We start from the raw sequence: 18,026 nt of genomic DNA, 5'->3' as shown, positions 1-18,026 counted from the left end.
GATGGCCAGTGCGGGCTGGCCTTCCAGCACAGCGGGGTACTCGAACAACCGCCCCATGTACTCGCTGACAACATCTCCCACCTCTATGTAGTCAGTGGTGTGCACGCCAAGCCCCACACGACAGGTGTCGTACAATTTCAGACCCGGGTGGTTGCGCGGCGAGTTGCTACAGACTCCTCCTAATCTGCAGCACTCGGGTGTGCAGTAGATGGATAGTAGAGCGTTCTTACAGGAGTCCATGAAGCAATCCCCAAAGCATTGGCAGGGATCCCCGCCACCAATGTCCAGAAACTCGAGTCCCTCGGGCACTTCTGACTCAGTAATGGGCAGCACGGAGGATGGCCAAATCACCACCTTCATCAGGTCCAGCGTCTCGGTCCTGATCTCCACGAACTTTGGCCACCGGACATGAAGAGCGCGAAGTCGATCCTTGACGCCAGCGCGTTGTAGAGTTTCCTTTGTCGACCGGACCTTCACAGTGTGCGCGTGATATATGTTCATACCGCTGCGGGTCACAGCGCACTTCTTCTGGTCGCGGCGCTTCCGCGATCGGGGGACATGCCAGCGTGCAGGTCTCTTCTTGGCCTGGTGGCGAATCTTCGCTCGCTTCAGGCGGGTCGGGATCGATTGAAGGTAGTCACTCACTGCGACCAATTGCGAGTTGGCCACGATGTCACCGTCCTGGGTTTCTCGATCATCGCTTCCACGGGAAGCCTCGCTTGCATGCCCTTCCCATCTCTTTGCGTCTCCATTTCACTATGCTGGAGCTGCATCGCACCAACTGCAGCACTGCTGGCCACTTGCACAACCCTTGGGTCTCCGATATCAGTGGATACCATCGCGCGGCAGACGTCCATGCCGATGGGCGGCGAATCCTCGCGCAGCACACGACGTCCATGGCTTGTTGTGCATGGCACACCTCTTGAAGGGGCTCTTTCACCCGTCCTCGCCGCGCTGGACCCCGACACATCACTCGCTGGTGCCGAAACCGTAACGGATCTACTCGTAGCCGTCCTTTCCGAGACCGCGCAGGCAAGCTCCTCACGTGGAGCATGTTCAGTGCTGTGGGCAGCAGCAAATGCCTGCCGAACTGCCTCCTGCATGGCGCGATTAAACGTGCTGGCTCGCGTCGGAGCTTCGTGCTCCCCACGAACCAAGGTGAAGTCCGCAACTTACGCCACAGCGCCCCTCCTTCACCAATTGCATTCCCCCAGCGGCCCACTAGGCGTTTCAGCATCTGCGTCGACGAGATGATGTCGCTGCTGTCCAGATCGAGCGGCTTGGTCGCGCCTGGGTCAGCATCGACCTTCAGCACGATGGCCTCCCGGTACCCTTGAGGGTTACCGCACACGAAGGCCATCGAGTAATACGCGATCTTGTCGCCGGCGTGCAGCTCCTCCGGAGGCAGTTGCGATGCGGCCAGTCCTGCCATGACGCGACTGCAGGTGCTGGGCGCAAACACAGCGGTAGCTTGGCTTGGGGGGCGGATTTGAGTGCCGAATGGCCTTCCTCGGGTGTCTCACTCGCACCACGTTCGGAAGACCTCGCCATCGCGGCCGGCGACGCGACGCCTGCGACAACTGCAACCAGAACCGGGCGCCTCGCATGCACCGGCGCTGCGGCCGAGACGCACTGGCGATGTCTTATTGTGCGATGTACATGGTGTGTTTTTCAGATTCCAACGTCTGATGTTAACGTTTCCTCGGATTATGCCTGCCGATGGGCACGTGGACTGACAAACCAAGTGTTCATCCACCCGGAAATACAAGAGTAGGATTGTGTATGATTTATTAGCTGTGTGTTGCAGAGAAAGAGAGGGCTCGTTCAAGTAGGGAGTGATACAGAGGTTTTGCTCCGGCCCTCTCACTTACTGGGAAGGCCCTTCCTTATGAGGGCTAGCGAGATTTGATTAGGTGCAAGTTGCAGACTAGTCTGTGCTCGTGGTTAGTGCTATTGTGTCCAGCCGACAAGTAGGAGCGCGCAGGGTCATTAACCAGCCCGGCGCTAGGGCTAAACCAAGGCCTCCGGGGGAACTTCGCCTGATATCCACCTCGTCTTTGTGGGTAAGGCATCTGCTGTGAGTGGGAGTACAGTTCTGGCGTGCACCTACGCGATACGAGCCCCACGCCAAGTACCCGCGCACCAATTCCGACAAGATGAAGCAGTTCATGGCTAGTCTTCTGCGAGGAGAAATACACCTCGAAACCATGCTCCATTTGCAGTAAGGTCGACAGATGCGGATATTGAAGCTACTGCTGGGTCTAACGCGTGGTGAGACAGGCGCTGGTCAAGGCAACTTCAACCGTTGACGAATCGTCTCAATTTCAGCCAATCGCAGCAGTGATCACGTATTGCCAACTTAGCACTCCAGACACAGTCAAGTTGCATTGTCCGATATGCCGCCGTCGTCTCTCCGCTGGGGCGAGTCCCAAATGCCGCCGCAGCACGGCCGTCTAGCCGTCGTCACGGGCGCCAACACGGGACTGGGTTTTGCCACCGCCTTGGGTTTGGCTCGCGCCGGCGCGTACGTGGTTCTGGCCTGTCGCAACGAAACTCGAGGCCTCGAGGCGCAGAAGCAGATCCGCGACCAGCTCCCGACTGCCAATGCAGACGCGGCTGTAGGCAGTGCAGAATACATGCAGCTGGACGTTGGCGCGCTGCAAAGTGTGCGCGACTTCGTGTCGGCCTTCCAGACGCGCTTCTCGGGGCGTCGACTCGACCTGTTGGTACTAAATGCAGGCGTCAAGGCCATTGAGTACGGAGAGACAGTCGACGGCTTCGAGCAGCAGTTCGGCGTAAACCACTTGGGGCACTTTGCACTGACAGCACTACTGCTTCCGGTGATGAAGCTGGAGGCGCCTAAAACAGCGGACGTGATCCCGGCGCGGGTGGTCTCCATCAGCAGCATCTCGCACCATGGGAGCTCGCTGGACGTGAAACAACTGAGCGTCAAGCCTGAAAACTACGACGCCATGAGCGCGTATCGAGCCTCCAAGCTGGCGAATTTACTCTTCGCGTACGAGTTGCATCGACGACTGCAGAAGGCTGGAGTTTCTCCCAAACAGGTGCTCTCCGTGGCTTGCCACCCGGGGGTGACGGAGAGCAACCTGCTGCCCAATCTCGCGAGTACGTACAGCTCCGTCCTCATCCGAACAATTATCGGGTTTGTGCATTGGTTGCCGTGGGCGCAGAGTAACGAGCAAGGCGCGTTAAATGTGCTTTGTGCTGCCACGGATCCGAGTGTCGTCGGTGGAGAATTTGTTGGGCCCCATGGGCTCAGCGAGTTTTATGGCTGGCCGCGAACTGTAGCTTCGAGCAAGCAGAGCATGTCGCTTGACGACGCCCGTGAGCTCTGGGAGGAGAGCGAGAAGCTAGCTGGCATTGCGTTCTCTGTAGAGGGTTAGCTGAGGGGACGCTAGCAAGTACAGTGCAACATCAGCAATTCTTTACCTTCAAACTTTTTCCAACTGCACGTTCAGTAGATCACTCAGGCGGCTCACCCGCTAAGATCGGTTTGATGGTCGTAGCGAAGTACGGGGTCGGGCCTGTACGGTGGCGCACAGCAGCGAGCGCACCTTCGTAGATACTGCCGTCTGCGCGGCCCACTGACGAGTTCAGCACTGTGTCCGTGAGCATGAAAGCGTCCACGAGAGCCACAGCGTCCGAGCGCACGCGTGCACAGCTCTCCATGAGTCGAGCGCGCACGAGGTTGCTCTGGTACGACGACATGAACTTTTCCTTGAGCAAGAAGGCAGCGCCGCGGTCTAACTCTTGGCAAATGTAGAGCTGGCAAAGAGCCTCCAAAGCTGGTACGAGCGCGGTGCTGTCTTCTGACGCGTCCCTTTTGATCTCTTCAATGTGCTGAATGAAAGCCATGGCCACATTGTAGAACACGTGCGCGCGCGCGATCTCCACGAGGTCTACCTGACACGCGTTCATACGCTCCGCCTCGGTTTTCCCTGGAGCAGCGTCCAATTTTGCCGCTACCTGCAACACTTGACGACCGGCGTACACGTCCAGCACGTCTCGAAGCAGCGCTGGATTGTTCAGGTCTGCGGGGCCATCCACACCCCACTGGAGGTGGCGGTTGCTACATGCAGTCTGCTCTCTCTCCAGGTACTGTACGGATCCTGCGAGCTTCTCACCACGACGCAACTTGTCTACGGCACGCACAAGATAGTGCGCGGTCTGTTGCGCCATGACAGTGTTGTCCCCCTCGAAGGTCACCATGACTGAAAAGTCTGCAAGTAGCTCGGCCAGTCCAGTATACTTGCTGTATCCATTGCCTCCGCAACTTTGACGACACGCGTCAATCCCTTCCTGCACGTCCCAGGTACAAAACGCCTTGAAGCCCGACATGGTGCCGTGAATATCGGCCAGAAGCGCCTCTGAGATGTCGCTCCCTTGGGCGTCAAACTGCTGCAGCAAGCGGGTGATATGCCTAGTCTGCAGTCGGTACGCATACGCCCGCGCGAGCACCGGCATTAGGCGGTATTGGTGCGTCTGGTAGTCCAGCAGCCGCGTCTCGGCGTGAGAGTCTTGAGAATTCACCTGCAACCCTTGACGCCGCACAGCCGCGTAGCGCACAGCGATGGTCACGGCCTTCTCCAGTATCCCCACCGAGAGAGTCACGATCTTGCCCCGATTCACAAGTAGAGCTGCGTACGCAAGTTGCGCCTTGTGCTGCGTCTGAGTGAGCCTTCCGTCTCTCGAGACTTGAGCGTAGCGGCGCAGCATGTTTGCTCTTGGGATCCGGACGTGGTCAAACTGGATCCAACCATTGTCAACACCCTCTAGTCCCATCTTGGAGCCCATGTCTCCGATCCTCACACCCGGCAGGGGCTCGTGCGTCCCCACGTCACGCAGAGGCACGATAAAGCTCTGCACGCCATGGTCAGCGCCGCCATCGTGAGGCAGCACGAGTTTCGCAAAGCACACCGAGTGCGTGGCGGTCTGTCCCGCTCCTCCGATCCACCACTTGGTAGCTGTATCCGTGGGCGTGTGGACCACAAACTCGTCCGCCTCCACGTCGAACGTCGCGGTGGTCTCGAAGCCCCTCGTGAAGCTGCCGTGGCCGAGCTCCGTCATGGCGTAGCAGCCGAAGAGCTGCAGCATCATGGTGGGGAGCATCCACTCGTCTTGTTGCTGCTGGTCGCCTTGACCCATGATGGCGCCCAGAAACAGACCGAAGTGGACGCCGTTGCGCGTCCACAACGGGAGGTCGAAGATGCCGACGACGTCCGCCAGCGTCTCGCGCGTGTCCACGTCCGCGCCGTGCTCCATGAAGAGCCCAAACAGGCGGCGCACGCGCTGCAACGTCTGCTCTCGACGCTGCGCCAGCGAGCGGTCGAACACGCCCACGTCGTTGCGGAACTCCGCGTGGCCCTCGAGCAGCCGCTGGACGTCGAGCCGCAATTTCGTCTGCTGCACCCCGCCGAAGATCACGTCGGCCATGGCGCGCGGTGAGAAACTGGCGCGGCTTCGCTCTGCTGCCAGCTCCGCCACGGTTCGGTCGCGTGTGGAGGCGGCGCAGGGCGTGGGCTGCAGCTGGCGAGAGAGCGCCGCGAGACGACGAACCGAGTCCGACATGGCGAATGCACAAGTGAGTGCCTACTACGTCATTCACGTGTACCTGGCGAAGTGGATGGGGTGAAAATAAAAGGGAAATAGGGACTGAAAGGGAAAACGGGAGTGTGTTGGCTCCGACCAGATTGAAATGGATACAGTTGTATTAAATGATAAAAGTGTTTAGTAGCACACTGTTGGTGAAACGTTCGCTATCTGCAATGACGTTCTTGACGAAGATGTTCTTGGCATCTTTGACTGCGCAGAGATATCTTCATACCTTGCCGGAGTAATCGGCTAGGTTACTTCGTGCATGTTGCTCGGCTTGTTGTGCTGAGTCTGTCCGATCCATTCCAGGATATGGTGGTGCCCTCTCTCCGCCGCCGCCGAGTGCGCGTAGCAGGAGCACGCCATGTTGCAATGTTCGTGAAGCCAACGCACCAGGTCGAGGTAGCCGTTGGATGCGGCTACATCGATCGCCATTGACGAGCAGCCTTCGCGTCGATTGACGTGTAACCATTGCACCACATCCAAGTGTCCCGCTTGCGCCGCCCAGTCCATCGCTTGCGTCGTGCAGCCTTCACATCGATGTGCATGAAGCCACTGCACAATGTCCAGCCGCCCGCTGCGCGCTGCGCAGTCCATCGCGCGCGTCGTGCAGCCTTCCGGGCGGTTAGCGTCCAGCCACTTGACCACCTCTAGATGCCCGTTCTCAGCAGCGTCATCGAATGCCGACATGGTCAGACGGTCTTTGCCACCGCCGTGTTCGTGCAGCCACTTGAGCACGGCAAGCTGGCCGTTCGACGCGGCCAACTCCATGCACCAGGTCTTGCCACGCTCAGGGTAGTTGGTCTGCAGGAACTGCACAACTTCAAGGTGGCCACTCTGCGCCGCCAGCTCCATCGCCCGCTCAACATCGTGGATTGAAACCTCGTCCTTGTGTCCTCCAGCGGCGTGGAGTCTTCTCAGCAGTGCGATGTGTCCGCCAGCCGCCGCCCTGGACATGGTCCAGCATTTTGAATAGTCGACGAAGGCGCTGATGCTCCGCTCGACGTGCTCCAGCGCCCCAATTGCATCGCGGTGGCGAGCTAGAGCCGTTACGCTTGCTAAGACCGGCACCGCCATCTTCAAACGTTGCGCCAAACAGGAAATGTCGACGGCCGTTGTCGACGCCTCTTCCCGGTCGTTGAATCGGTTATGGCGCCGTCGGATATACGCGTCGCCGGACAAGTGCCGCTCTCGCCGCCGGCGAAGGCGAAATGAGAACCCATTGGGTGTCGACAAAGCTCAGTTCTGATTGCCAACGCTCTTCAAGCAGGAGCCAAGTTCAATGATGGCAAGCGAGTTCGACGTGATGAATCTGGTCAAAAATGCACTGGAGAAGTGCTATCGTTATGAATTAAGTTAGGCGAACGTGCTGCTGGATCTGGCGTATGGTATCGCTGCTATTGGTCGAGCTCTGCTACCCGCGGAAGCACTCGTGGATGACTGGCAAGCCGTGCGTCTTGCTGTACGTCCGCTTCTGCGTCTCCCACATGGCCTTCGTGAACGGCACGCGCTTGCCAGACACGAGGTCGCTGCTCCCTCGCCGCCCCGCGAGCTTCTTCGGGATGGTCACGGGCGGGATCACGACTCGCTTCATGACGCTCAGACGGAATCGCGTGGGTCGCTCGCGGTGCTCGATGAGAATCCGCGCCTTCAGCTTCATCGCCTCTTGCAGACACTTGTCGTACACGGGCGTAGTGGAGTCCGGCTTGTGATGCTTGCGGTGATGCTCGGAGCCGTGCCTGTGATGCTGGTGGTGCTTGTGCTTGGTTTGCCGGGAGGAAGACGGCGTCTGTGTGAGGTCGACACCGCCGTGGTGAGCCAGGAACATCAGGCTGCGGCCTCGTTTGTGCTGCGGGACCTCCGGCTTCGAGATGGGGACGTGTGGCAGCGGCTTGGCGATGGCCATGGCGATCTCGAAACGTTTTAATCACAGGCGTGCTATCCGAGTCGAAAGAGGTTGTGCAGGCAGACGAGGAAGGGGGGACCGCACGTGAACTTGTGGTGCCTGCCTCCACTCGTTCGTTGCTCGACTCTTCTATCGTTGCTGAGAAACAACAGAAATCCCAAGCGGCCTGGTCGTTGTCCTGCATTGCATCCAGGCAATCCAGTGGCCAGAAATGAGACCACATTGTCCCTGGCAGGTGGCGTTTGTAGCAGAGACTATCGCGGCGAGACCTGCTGGCCCGGACGATTTGCTCGGGGTATGTCTCGACGCAGGGCGCGGCCCCGGCGTTTTTCACGCTGAACAAGAATGGCGCCAGCCCCGAACAGCTTGAACCGCTCGGAAAACTTGGACGACCGATTCCCGGTGATTCAGACAGCGCTTCCCCCGGAATTTCCGATCGATTCTCGACGGACAGAGTGCAGGATGAGACTTGGCCGTCAAAGTTTGACTCAAGCGCCTTAGAGCACATACACGTACGACCACCGCAAGGAAAGTCACCGAGCTGCCTGCTGATCGTAGAATTGCTGTAACCGGTGTGAGGTTGTACGCCGCTACAAAAAGGTGCGTGCAAGTGCAAGTCGAGCAAGCGTATCCACGACGACATTGAACGTGCGATAGACTCGCGGCCGATCCTCTGCTTGGTTTGGTTTGCGCACGAACCGACAGTAAGCTTAGTCGTGGCGGTGGCGGCAAAACGGAACCCAGCAGGGTTTGAATGTCGTGGACGAACAAGCTGTACGATGTCATCCAGCGACTGGCGTTACAAGTACAATGCAATCAATGCATGTATGCAGTGCAAGCAGTGCGGCTTGCCATACTTCGAAGTATACAACGCGAGTGGAGATGGGATCGATGGCTTTTGTATTCATTCTTTGGTATTTGTGTACAGACTAGTTTGTCAGAGAATTACTGCGTGGAGGGCGACGCAGCCTTCACGCTTCGAGGCACGGGTTCTCGCGCAGGATCGGGAGCATGTAGAGCCGACGCAGCACGAGCTGCTGGCGCATCTTCTCCGTCTCCCACATGCAGCGCGTGAAGGGCACGCGGTGGCCGCCCACGAGGTCCTTGCTGCCACGGTGCTCGGCGATGGAGCGCGGGATCGACACGGGTGGCACCACCACGCGCTTCATGACTGCGAGGCGGAACCGGGTGGCCGGCTTGGAGTTGTCGCGGTGTAGACGCGCCTTGAGCGACATGGCGTCGTGGAGGCACCGGTCGTAGACTGAGGCCGACTTGGCCTGCTTGAGCGGCTGCTCGTCGCTGCAGGCGCAGCCACACTCGAGCTGCAGCTGTTGTTGCTGGCGGCTGGTGTAGCTGCGCTTGTGTTTGCGAGTCACGCGTCGAGACGATGGGGTGCTGTCCACCGCCACGTCAATGGACTTGCTGTGGTGGTGACGACCGAAGCCCAGCAGCGCGAGGCCCTTGTGCTTGGGGACCTCAGCGTCAGCTTCGGGCTTGCGGAAAAGGGACTTGGCGATGGCCATGGTGGCAAGAGCTCAATTTGTTTTCTGTAGAGGAGACTTGCGCTCGTCGAGGCAAATTGCGGAATGAAGACTGCCCCGCGCAAGTCGGCTCGTGGTGCAGAGACGTGCCCGGCGCTCGGGGTCTTTGTCGCACCGATTCCCGGCTCAATGGCACTGATTGCTCAGCAAAGGTCCGGATACTGACACAGAAACTAATTGTCGGAGGATTACAATACATAATTTATTTAAGTGTGTGTCCAGTTATTAGTTGTGATATCGACTACAACAGTAGTCACGTCTCATTTTTATCACGACTATCACGACGGAATGCTAGGCGCGCGTGGAGCTCTGTAACTTGCAGACGGTAAGCCCACACACCATGGAAGGCGCCATTCAAACACACTAGCCGTACTCTGGAGGCAGACACCTCGTGAGGAGGGGCTGGGTCGCCTTGGCAAGTGAGCCCGGAGCGGATCGAGACGTGATCCCACTTCAAGCGGGCGTTTCTGTGGTGCTGCGACCGCCGGCAGCACCACTTGGATTTTGTATGGTTCTCGTGATGGGCACCATATGGTTGATAAGACAAGAAAATCGGAATCTGACTTGATTAAAGTATGGAAATACCGGTTATGACGGATCCAAACCGGTTAGGAAGCGGGAACGTATCCACCATCACTCTCGCGCCAGAAAAAAAGAACCCACATGCGCTATTTGTATGGCATACACACATCCATATGTGATGGTGTGAAAGTGGTGTACGAGATGCACATTTACGAGGCTGACGCGTTATAGGCCAGTCTATTGCGATGGTCACCAGGGCTTGGTAGTAGCGACTATTCTTCTGAACTACTACCAGTAGTTCGCCAGTACAATCAAGGGAACTACTGGTAGTAGTAGTAACATAGCTCAGACCTTCCCTGCTACTGTAGTAGAAGTACTACCGAATTACTGGCGACGACCAACTAAACAACCGTTGTGTGGTCCACAGTTTCGAGATCGCTACATGTAGGTTGGGCAAAGCCCACATTTTGGGCGTATCTTCTCCACAGGGGCCTTCATCACGAGCCTCCATAGCACCAGCCCAGATAATGCCCAAGTGAGAAACGCCCAAGTGAGGATACACCCTGTTCTCTAATGAACGCTGAACAGCAACTCGCATCAATTATTGTAGTTTGAAATGGCCAAAAAGGTTTTCTAGCCATTAGAAATTCGCTTCCAGTTGAAGCTCGTGTACGCAACAAAGGATGCTACATAACGAATGAACAGCGAACACGACAGTCTTTCAAGAGGAATTCGTCAAGGAGCTGCCACTGGACCAGCAGCAGACCTCAAAAGTCTCTTCCTGGCTCCGACTCCGCCAACTCAGTGCGTTTTCCCGTTGGCTATGGCAGCCAAGCCGAATCGCTGGCGGTCTGCGAGTACACGTGTGACAGCATATCTGCGTTATTGCGCCTTGGCCTTGCATATCAAATAGCAATATTGTAAAACTTTCTCATCGCTGGCACTCTTAGTGCAGATCAATGCAGTAAAAAAAATCGTATCGACATTCGTATCTGATATTTGAAACGCGAAAATCTGAAATAAACATCTCTGATGCTCATTACTGCTACTACTTTTACTGCACCGCTTCCGCTCTGCGTCTTGCTCGCGTGAAGTTCTCCGCATAATTTTTCTTTTTCAAGTTTGACGCAACGGCGAGCCTTCCACATTTTTCACCCATACTTTTGATTCATTGACAGATTTCAAATAGATGTAACGCTGTACCCTACATTCGCCGCTTCGCTCTAGTATCGAAATTCAGAGCTTCTTCGGGCGCAGCACGACTTTGTTGTTTCTCTAAATGCAGGCAGTAGCTCGGTAGTACTATGGATCCATGGAGCAAACTACTATCTACTACTAGTATAGTAGCAGAAGATTTAGAATCGGCCAACATACTGGTTACTTTAGTAGTAGCAATAATACTATAATACTAGTTGCTACTAGTGTCGTGAGCTACTAGTAGCCTACTACCGGTCACACATATGTAAAACCACCTCTTTTCAGTACGCGATGCCCTCTCGGATGCGGTTCGGCAGTCGCTTCAGCTTGAAGAGTTCACGCTGCTGCTGCCACATGTGGCTGGTCATCGGAACAGTCTTGCCTGAGACCATGTGGGTCAGCAGCGTTGGGTCCGACAGCGGTGCAGGGATCTCCACGGGCGGAATCACTACGCGCGTCATTTTGCCCAGGCGGAACTTGTACACCGAGCGTGGGTGCGAGTCCCAGATGCGGCGCTTTAGTGCAGCAGCTTCAGGCGGCAAGTCGTTCGTAGACAGCTTTCGAGAGCGACTCCAACGAGGCTGTGGCGTGGATCCCTGCGCCACGGTGTAGGCGGTGTCATTTCCCCTCGCCATGGCCATACTGCTCACCGGGAGCAGCGGGGCGCGCATGGCCTGCCGCTGACGTCGATAGCGGCTCTCAGCTCGTCGGTTGTCATCGTCCTGTTTGAGGGCCGTCGGGGAAGCAGTGGGGGTTGTCCGTGGCGAAAGCTGTCGGTTGATCCACATGCTCGAACTCTTTTGCGGGGCTGAAGGCTGCGGCAACGTGAGCTCCGAGAGGAATGAAGCTGACTGGTTGTACTGCTCGGTCTGTCTATGCTGGCACCACCGCGTCCGTGTCGCAAGCAAGACTGCTCCATGCTGCGTGCCAATTTGCTGCGCGTGGTGCATGTCGGCCTCGGGTGCGGTGCTGCTTCATCGCGGTGCGACTCTTGCCTCCTTGTCGCCGACTGGTCTTGCTGGGGTGAACTTTGCTAGAGCTCTCGTCATCATCGACACTGATTGTTCATTATCGCGTCCTAACCGCGGACTGTGCTGATGTTGACAGCCAAGTCGCTGCAGAGGCTTGTCGGCGGTGTGGAAAGCTTCACCGGCCCTCGCTCGCCAAGTCGTCGCCGAAATGCTGCCTGGATCATTGCCAGTCAAGGCAGTCGAGCGCACGGCTGTCCGTGGTGAAGTGCGGTCGTCTCAGCTGGTCATGCAAGCCGAGGCGTCTTCATCCGTTGAGCAACCGATTTGACTCGAAGTTTGAGCCGAGCGCGCGTGCAGCCAGCCAGATGGGAGCACGGAGACGCGCTGGGCGGATCCTTCAAATCGATCTCGTCCGCAGCAATGACCTCTGTACGTCGATAACCCCGCATCTCGCGATAGCGAGGCGCCGCATTCCTGCATTCTGGAGGCACCTGGTCTCTCACAATCTCTCTCTCACATTACATGCATTGTCATGTCTGATTGCAGGTTGCTCCCAGCTGCTTCTCGTGAATGGAGACCAGCCTCTACGTCGCCAAGCAGTACTTTGGCCATGGTCTCCATTACGAATTCGCCTGCCATCTCGTGATCCACTTGCAGATTGTCGATCTCTCCCTCGAAATGAAGGTTCTCACCACTGCTGCAGCTTTGCTGGCCGCTCTGACCGCGCAGAGTACCTCTGCCGGCTACGTGACGACGTCGGGCACCACGTTCCAGCTCGATGGCAGTCCGTTCTACGTGTTCGGCACCAACGCCTACTGGGCCTCGGAGATCACTTGGGTGAGCAACTGCAACTTCGAAGCGGAGGCTGCGTCTTGACTAACCGCTTGCTGTCCTGTTCTCCCTGCAGAGTAAGGCGGACCTGGCCACGATCTTCAACACCATGGCCAAGAGCGACCTGACCGTGTGCCGCACGTGGGGCTTCGCCGACCTGACGGAGGCTGGCACGGCGCCGTACAACATCGTATACCAGTTGTGGGAGGGCGGCAAGCCGACCGTCAATACTGGGGACAACGGCCTCGGCTACTTCGATTTGGTGGTCGCGGCTGCCAAGGCTGCGGGCGTCAAGCTCGTCGTGCCCTTCGTGAACAACTGGTCCGACTACGGCGGCATTGGTAGGTCTGCCTACTTGTTGCGACGGTGGTGAACTCTCACTGACTGAGTGTGTTGTGGTGGATTGCAGACGTGTACGTGAAGCAGCTCGGAGGCACCTACCACGACGATTTCTATACGGATGAGACCATCAAGGCTGCGTACAAGAACTTCGTCAAGACGTTCGTGAAGCGCTACGCTGATGAGGAGACCATCATGGCCTGGCAGCTCTGTAACGAGTGCCGTTGCGCCGGCTCCGGAACGCTGAAGGAGTCAGGCAACTGCAACACCACGACTCTCACGGATTGGATAACGGAGATGTCTTCGGTACGCTACGTGTAGGCTTGTGTTTTCGTTTGCCAGATCAACTTACCCAGTGTTTCCCATCCTGCAGTACATCAAATCGCTCGACAAGAACCACCTTGTGGCGTCCGGAAGCGAGGGTTTCATGAACACGGACAGCAGCGTCTACCTGTACTCGGGTCCGTCCGGTGTCGACTTCGATGCTAACCTGGCCATCGACAGCATCGACTACGGTGCGTACCACGCGTACCCGGATTCGTGGGGTGTAGACACGTCCAAGGCGGAGTCGTGGGGCGTGCAGTGGATCGACGACCACGTTGCCTCGGGCAAGACGGCGGGCAAGCCTGTTGTCCTCGAGGAGTACGGCATCAAGGCTCTTGACTCGGCGTCGTACCTGGCGTGGAGCAACAAAGTGTATGCGTCCAAGTCAAATATGCAGTACTGGCAGTTTGGCGTCAAGTCGCTCAGCTCGACGGATGACGGGTACACGATCTACGACACCGACGACCTGTTCTCCACGGCCATTGCCACTGCGGCCGCCAAGTTTGCGTCTCTGAGCGGCTCGTCGACGTCCAACTCGACGTCGTCTACCAGCACGACCACCACGGCTTCTAGCGTTGCTGGTGAGGCGAGCGTTGCTGGAGATGCTAGCTCGAGCGGGTCGACCGAGACCAGTACGACGGACGCTTCCACCACTGCCTCGACGTCTACTGATGCTTCGTCGGACACGACGACCGACGCCTCGACGGCTGGTTCGGACACCTCGGCTTCGGGTACGGACGCTTCCTCGGACGCCTCGACTACTGCAACGTCCACTGAGGCTTCGGCTGGCAGTGCCTCTGAGTCGACCTCCACCACCACTACCGATGCCCCAGCTGCGACGCCTACTGCCACAACGGCTCCGTCGACGGATGCAACGTCGGACAAGTGCGCCGTTCGTCGTCGTCGTGCTTAGACAGCGTGGCTGTGCTTCGGTTTTGAAGCTCTGGGTGTTTCCAGAGCATGCTAATGTGTCTGTGTGAATGTACTGGGTTGAGTTGCCAACGATCGAAGAGAGCTTTGGTGCATTCGGGCCTGAAGTTGTAGCTACTACTGCGTAGTGGTATTGGCGCAACATGCAGGACCCAGGAAGTGTCAGACTAGATGAATGTCTCCTTTACACATTCCTGTCTGATCATTCAGCGCTGTAGATATGTAGCTCCTTCGCTTTATCTTCGTGTGATCCGCCTTGCAGGTCAACAACCAAATTCCCAGCTTTCTCCAAATGCCATCCCCCAGCTCCCGCGATGTGTCACTCAGTCTTGCTCGTCGGGGGTTGATACTTGACGTTTGATATACTCTCTACGTCCACCAGTAGCACTTTAGACGTGAGAGAGTGTATTTGCTCGACTTAGCTGGGCAGGGCTGAGCCCGAGAATGGGAAAGATGACTTCGTCAATAAACGCCTCCACTGCTGACAGCAGCCATTCAACATCGCCACTGGCGATCCCGTCGGCTACCTCGAGCGTGTCCAGCGACACCTTGGAGATCGTGAAGACCGAAGTGCCAATTTTGAGAAGTGCAGCCACTGAAGCTCCCAGCATGACGCAAAACATCCCCGCAATCCCTGGCTCTCGGGCAAGAAACAGCGATAACATCGGAGTATTTTGGAGTGAGGAAGTGAACTATAGAATGACTCTTGAGCTGTGAGCTCGTGGACGCAAGCTAAAGTGTACGTATGAATCATGGAAAGCAAATGCTCAGAGGTGAACCACGATCGTCATCGATACAGAAGGCCCACGAAGTTTTCATGGCCGGCAAATCTTGAGAAACCTGATGATGGCACGCATGATCACGGGATATCGTATGGAGTGCTCTATTACAGTTAGGAGGAGGGGGAAACTTCTACCGGTATCCGGTATAGATTCCAGCTCTTACGGCGGTATCCCGCAGCGCTCACTCACCTGTTCGCAGTGAGCAGTGCTCACTCACTCGCCGATATTCCTTGACGATGACAGACAACCAGCTCCTCCTGCGCGATATTGACGGGTTTCTGTCCCAAGACATTCCTGCAACGCATGACAGCGGCCTCAACCTCGACGAACTAGACGGCCAGCGATTTCTAGCGGACATGGATGCCTTGCTTCTACCACTTCAAAGTGCCACCTCTGCAAGTGCAAACGCTGGAAAAGCGAACAAGACCAACCGCGACATTGCCAGGGAGAAAGCCGGGCAGCGACGCGACGCGTATCGACGCAGACTCAAAGTGGAATGGGCAATTTTACGCCAACAAGACGTGGAGTTGAGTGAACGGTTATCAAACCTGAAGAAGCGTAAGAACCGAGAAAAAACACAAGCTCGACCCAGAGATTCCTTGGCTGTTGGAGCGTGGAGAGCAATCGCAATGAAGCAGTACGAGAGGAGAGAGGAGGCCGAAGACGTGCAAAACAGGCTTCGTGCTGCAGTTAGCAGTCGGGCTGCTATGATCAAGGACTTTCAAAGTATTTTGAACAAGCGACTTCGAGAGGCAGACAAGGTGGTCGAGGCAGTCTCAGACGCTTTGGGGGAGAAGAAGGCACGGACCAAGGCAAAAGATGCAATGCTCTACAAGACCTACGCCGAGAGTCTGAACACTCTCTACGAAAAAGTGGACGAGGTATTTGCCGAGGTGGGGACGAACACGACGCCAGGGATGATTCTAGGTGGAGAACCGACAAGGAAGCTGAATGGAGCGACCGAGTGCTTTGAGAATATTGGGGTGGGGGAGATCCCGTTCGGTTTCCGAAGGACTAGTGATGCGGTGTTGGAGCTATCCTGCGCACCTCATAGGCAAAACGAGCGGCACGAATACGATGGTTTGCCTGACTCGGAAAACTCGAAGGCGGTGCAGTTTTGTTCCTTTCTGGAGCGAGGGAACGGGGAGGTGTTTACCCTGAAGACCTACCAGGTAGCACGACGGTACATCGAGAAATCCCGGCACGTGATCGTGTGGCGTTCACTTTCAGAGGCGGATGAGGAGTTCTCTGGTTTGAATTTGGACGAGACAGGATGGTGCGTCGTTCACGCACCAACAAATGACGCTGAGTTTGCTTCGACACTAGTTCAGGCTTGTATACGCTTAACGCCCATGCATTTTGAAGAGAGCGGAGAGGAAGTGAAGGAGAAATTGGGCCAGTTCATGGATTTGTCAGTGAAAACAGTAGCTGAAGACAACCAGGAAATCGAGCGTATGATGGAGAGGCTTTTGCTGGACGATGTATTTGCGACGGACAGCCTGGAAATTGACGAGGAAGGCAACTTGACCTCGATAACGTTCTAATAGTGATGATACGAGCCTGCGCATTGCTACGAAATAGTACTTGCTTATAGTTCGTGGATAAAACTTGGGAACATTCCTTTGCACAAATGAAAAGTACGTCACTGTTTCCAGTCGTAAAGACACTAAAGCGAATTGCATGTCGCAATGGGTAACACGATACCGGTACCGTCATTCCTCATTCTTCAATCCGTCCTTAATTGGGCAAATGGGGAGCTTCCTGCCGCTGGACGAGCTGGAGCCCACGCTCTCGGACGTGTTGGCCTTCATCGACACGTTCGATAGCGACGCGACGACCTCAACGAGCAGCAGCAGCGACGACGGCAAGAACTCGCCTCCCCCGAGCTCCGAGGACCGCCGCAAGACGCGGAAGGCCGCAGCTTCGCGTCGGTGCCAGCACAAGAAAAAAGCCCAATTTTTAGCCCTACGTGCCCAAGTGACGGCGCTGGAGACCAAACTGAAAGAGCTGAAAGACCCAATTGCTAAAAATAGCGTTTGGACACTTTCGAGCCGTGAATTGGGCCAAAAGCTGGATACGTCTCAAAAGCACAAGGTGACGCAGCTCTGGAAGAACAAGGCCGAGTTGGAGAAGCAATTGAGACTACGGAGTGAAGGCCGCAACAAAGAGCTCAAAAATGTGCTGGCCAGACAAAGTAAAGTCGCTCAGGCCGTGCAGGAGGTTTTGAGCAATGTGACGGCGGTGGTGCACATTGAAGAGGCATTGAGGACGCCTTTGCCCACGATGCCCTCAGTGCTTGAGGGTTTCGTGCCCAATTTGAACGACGCCATTTATGGGGAACTTTCGGCCAGATTGGGCAGGTTGTACGTGGATGTCACGACGACTTTTGAGTCGCTGGACCACACTCTGGTACAGGACCTTTCGACCGGCGTTCAAGTGAGACGAGATGCGGTGACGGGCATGCCGTACGTCGAGTTAAGGACTGCTATGGCTACCCAATTGGATCTAAAACAGACCGAGCAGGCGATGATGGACTTGAAGGCATGCCACTACAACAACTACGTGAGTTTTGAGATGAAAGTTACATTTGAGGTGGTTGATTAACTTTTTTTTATGTTGCTTTGATAGAGGAAATACATGACTGAGCAGGGGACGAAGAAGGAGACCGAGTTTGAGTTGCGCGACCAGGACATGGCTGTCGAGCTGAGCACGTTGTCGCTGTCTCGGTGTCACGAGGAAGAAAACCGCTTGCTACTCACGTTCTCGTCGCTGGTGTGTGACCACCCGACGAATACGGCGATGAGATTCCGCGAAGAGGGTTTTATTCTAGTCACAAGGTCCTCCACGGGGACTGTGTTGCAGTCGCACTATCGGTTGACCCCAGAAATCAACTCAGATCAGTACTCGCTGTCGGATTTTGAGGCGCAAGGCACAGACCCAACAGAGCTATTCGTTTTGCAGCATTTGGGCGACATGATGTGGTCGAACTTCCAGAGGATCCAAGCCAACTGCACCGAGTCATCACAGCAGAGCCCCGCCTCCATACCCGCCTACTGAGACGGTCGACCAG

The 18,026-nt window shown here is 56.3% G+C and overlaps 8 protein-coding genes across 8 annotated transcripts; 4 read left to right on the top strand and 4 right to left on the bottom strand.

Moving 5' to 3' along the window:
• Positions 1 to 2,396: 2,396 nt before the first annotated feature.
• On the top strand, positions 2,397 to 3,404 carry KRP23_12165 (WW domain-containing oxidoreductase; the record flags this gene model as incomplete). The annotated part of the gene is made up of 1 exon (XM_067882749.1): positions 2,397 to 3,404. The coding sequence occupies one exon, from the start codon at positions 2,397 to 2,399 to the stop codon at positions 3,402 to 3,404; it is 1,008 nt and encodes a 335-aa protein (XP_067739773.1).
• Positions 3,405 to 3,483: 79 nt separating this feature from the next.
• On the bottom strand, positions 3,484 to 5,589 carry KRP23_12164 (Peroxisomal acyl-coenzyme A oxidase 1; the record flags this gene model as incomplete). Its single annotated transcript, XM_067882748.1, has 1 exon — positions 3,484 to 5,589. The coding sequence occupies one exon, from the start codon at positions 5,587 to 5,589 to the stop codon at positions 3,484 to 3,486; it is 2,106 nt and encodes a 701-aa protein (XP_067739772.1).
• A 1,438-nt stretch (positions 5,590 to 7,027) lies between these two features.
• Positions 7,028 to 7,519, bottom strand: KRP23_12163 (uncharacterized protein; the record flags this gene model as incomplete). The annotated part of the gene is made up of 1 exon (XM_067882747.1): positions 7,028 to 7,519. The coding sequence occupies one exon, from the start codon at positions 7,517 to 7,519 to the stop codon at positions 7,028 to 7,030; it is 492 nt and encodes a 163-aa protein (XP_067739771.1).
• Positions 7,520 to 8,490: 971 nt separating this feature from the next.
• Positions 8,491 to 9,042, bottom strand: KRP23_12162 (uncharacterized protein; the record flags this gene model as incomplete). The annotated part of the gene is made up of 1 exon (XM_067882746.1): positions 8,491 to 9,042. The coding sequence occupies one exon, from the start codon at positions 9,040 to 9,042 to the stop codon at positions 8,491 to 8,493; it is 552 nt and encodes a 183-aa protein (XP_067739770.1).
• Positions 9,043 to 11,060: 2,018 nt separating this feature from the next.
• Positions 11,061 to 11,729, bottom strand: KRP23_12161 (uncharacterized protein; the record flags this gene model as incomplete). The annotated part of the gene is made up of 1 exon (XM_067882745.1): positions 11,061 to 11,729. The coding sequence occupies one exon, from the start codon at positions 11,727 to 11,729 to the stop codon at positions 11,061 to 11,063; it is 669 nt and encodes a 222-aa protein (XP_067739769.1).
• A 591-nt stretch (positions 11,730 to 12,320) lies between these two features.
• Positions 12,321 to 14,157, top strand: KRP23_12160 (putative mannan endo-1,4-beta-mannosidase C; the record flags this gene model as incomplete). The annotated part of the gene is made up of 4 exons (XM_067882744.1): positions 12,321 to 12,587; positions 12,658 to 12,922; positions 12,991 to 13,226; positions 13,294 to 14,157. The coding sequence occupies 4 exons, from the start codon at positions 12,321 to 12,323 to the stop codon at positions 14,155 to 14,157; spliced, it is 1,632 nt and encodes a 543-aa protein (XP_067739768.1).
• Positions 14,158 to 15,192: 1,035 nt separating this feature from the next.
• KRP23_12159 (uncharacterized protein) lies at positions 15,193 to 16,500 on the top strand (the record flags this gene model as incomplete). The annotated part of the gene is made up of 1 exon (XM_067882743.1): positions 15,193 to 16,500. The coding sequence occupies one exon, from the start codon at positions 15,193 to 15,195 to the stop codon at positions 16,498 to 16,500; it is 1,308 nt and encodes a 435-aa protein (XP_067739767.1).
• A 205-nt stretch (positions 16,501 to 16,705) lies between these two features.
• On the top strand, positions 16,706 to 18,013 carry KRP23_12158 (uncharacterized protein; the record flags this gene model as incomplete). The annotated part of the gene is made up of 2 exons (XM_067882741.1): positions 16,706 to 17,518; positions 17,585 to 18,013. 2 exons carry the CDS (start codon positions 16,706 to 16,708, stop codon positions 18,011 to 18,013), a joined length of 1,242 nt encoding a protein of 413 aa, XP_067739766.1.
• Between the last annotated feature and the right edge of the window lie 13 nt (positions 18,014 to 18,026).

Source organism: Phytophthora ramorum (assembly GCF_020800215.1).
Source record: "Phytophthora ramorum isolate Pr-102 chromosome Unknown Phyram_PR-102_s0014, whole genome shotgun sequence".
Taxonomy (NCBI): Eukaryota; Oomycota; class Peronosporomycetes; order Peronosporales; family Peronosporaceae; genus Phytophthora; species Phytophthora ramorum.
This window is presented reverse-complemented; position numbering and strand designations above follow the sequence as displayed.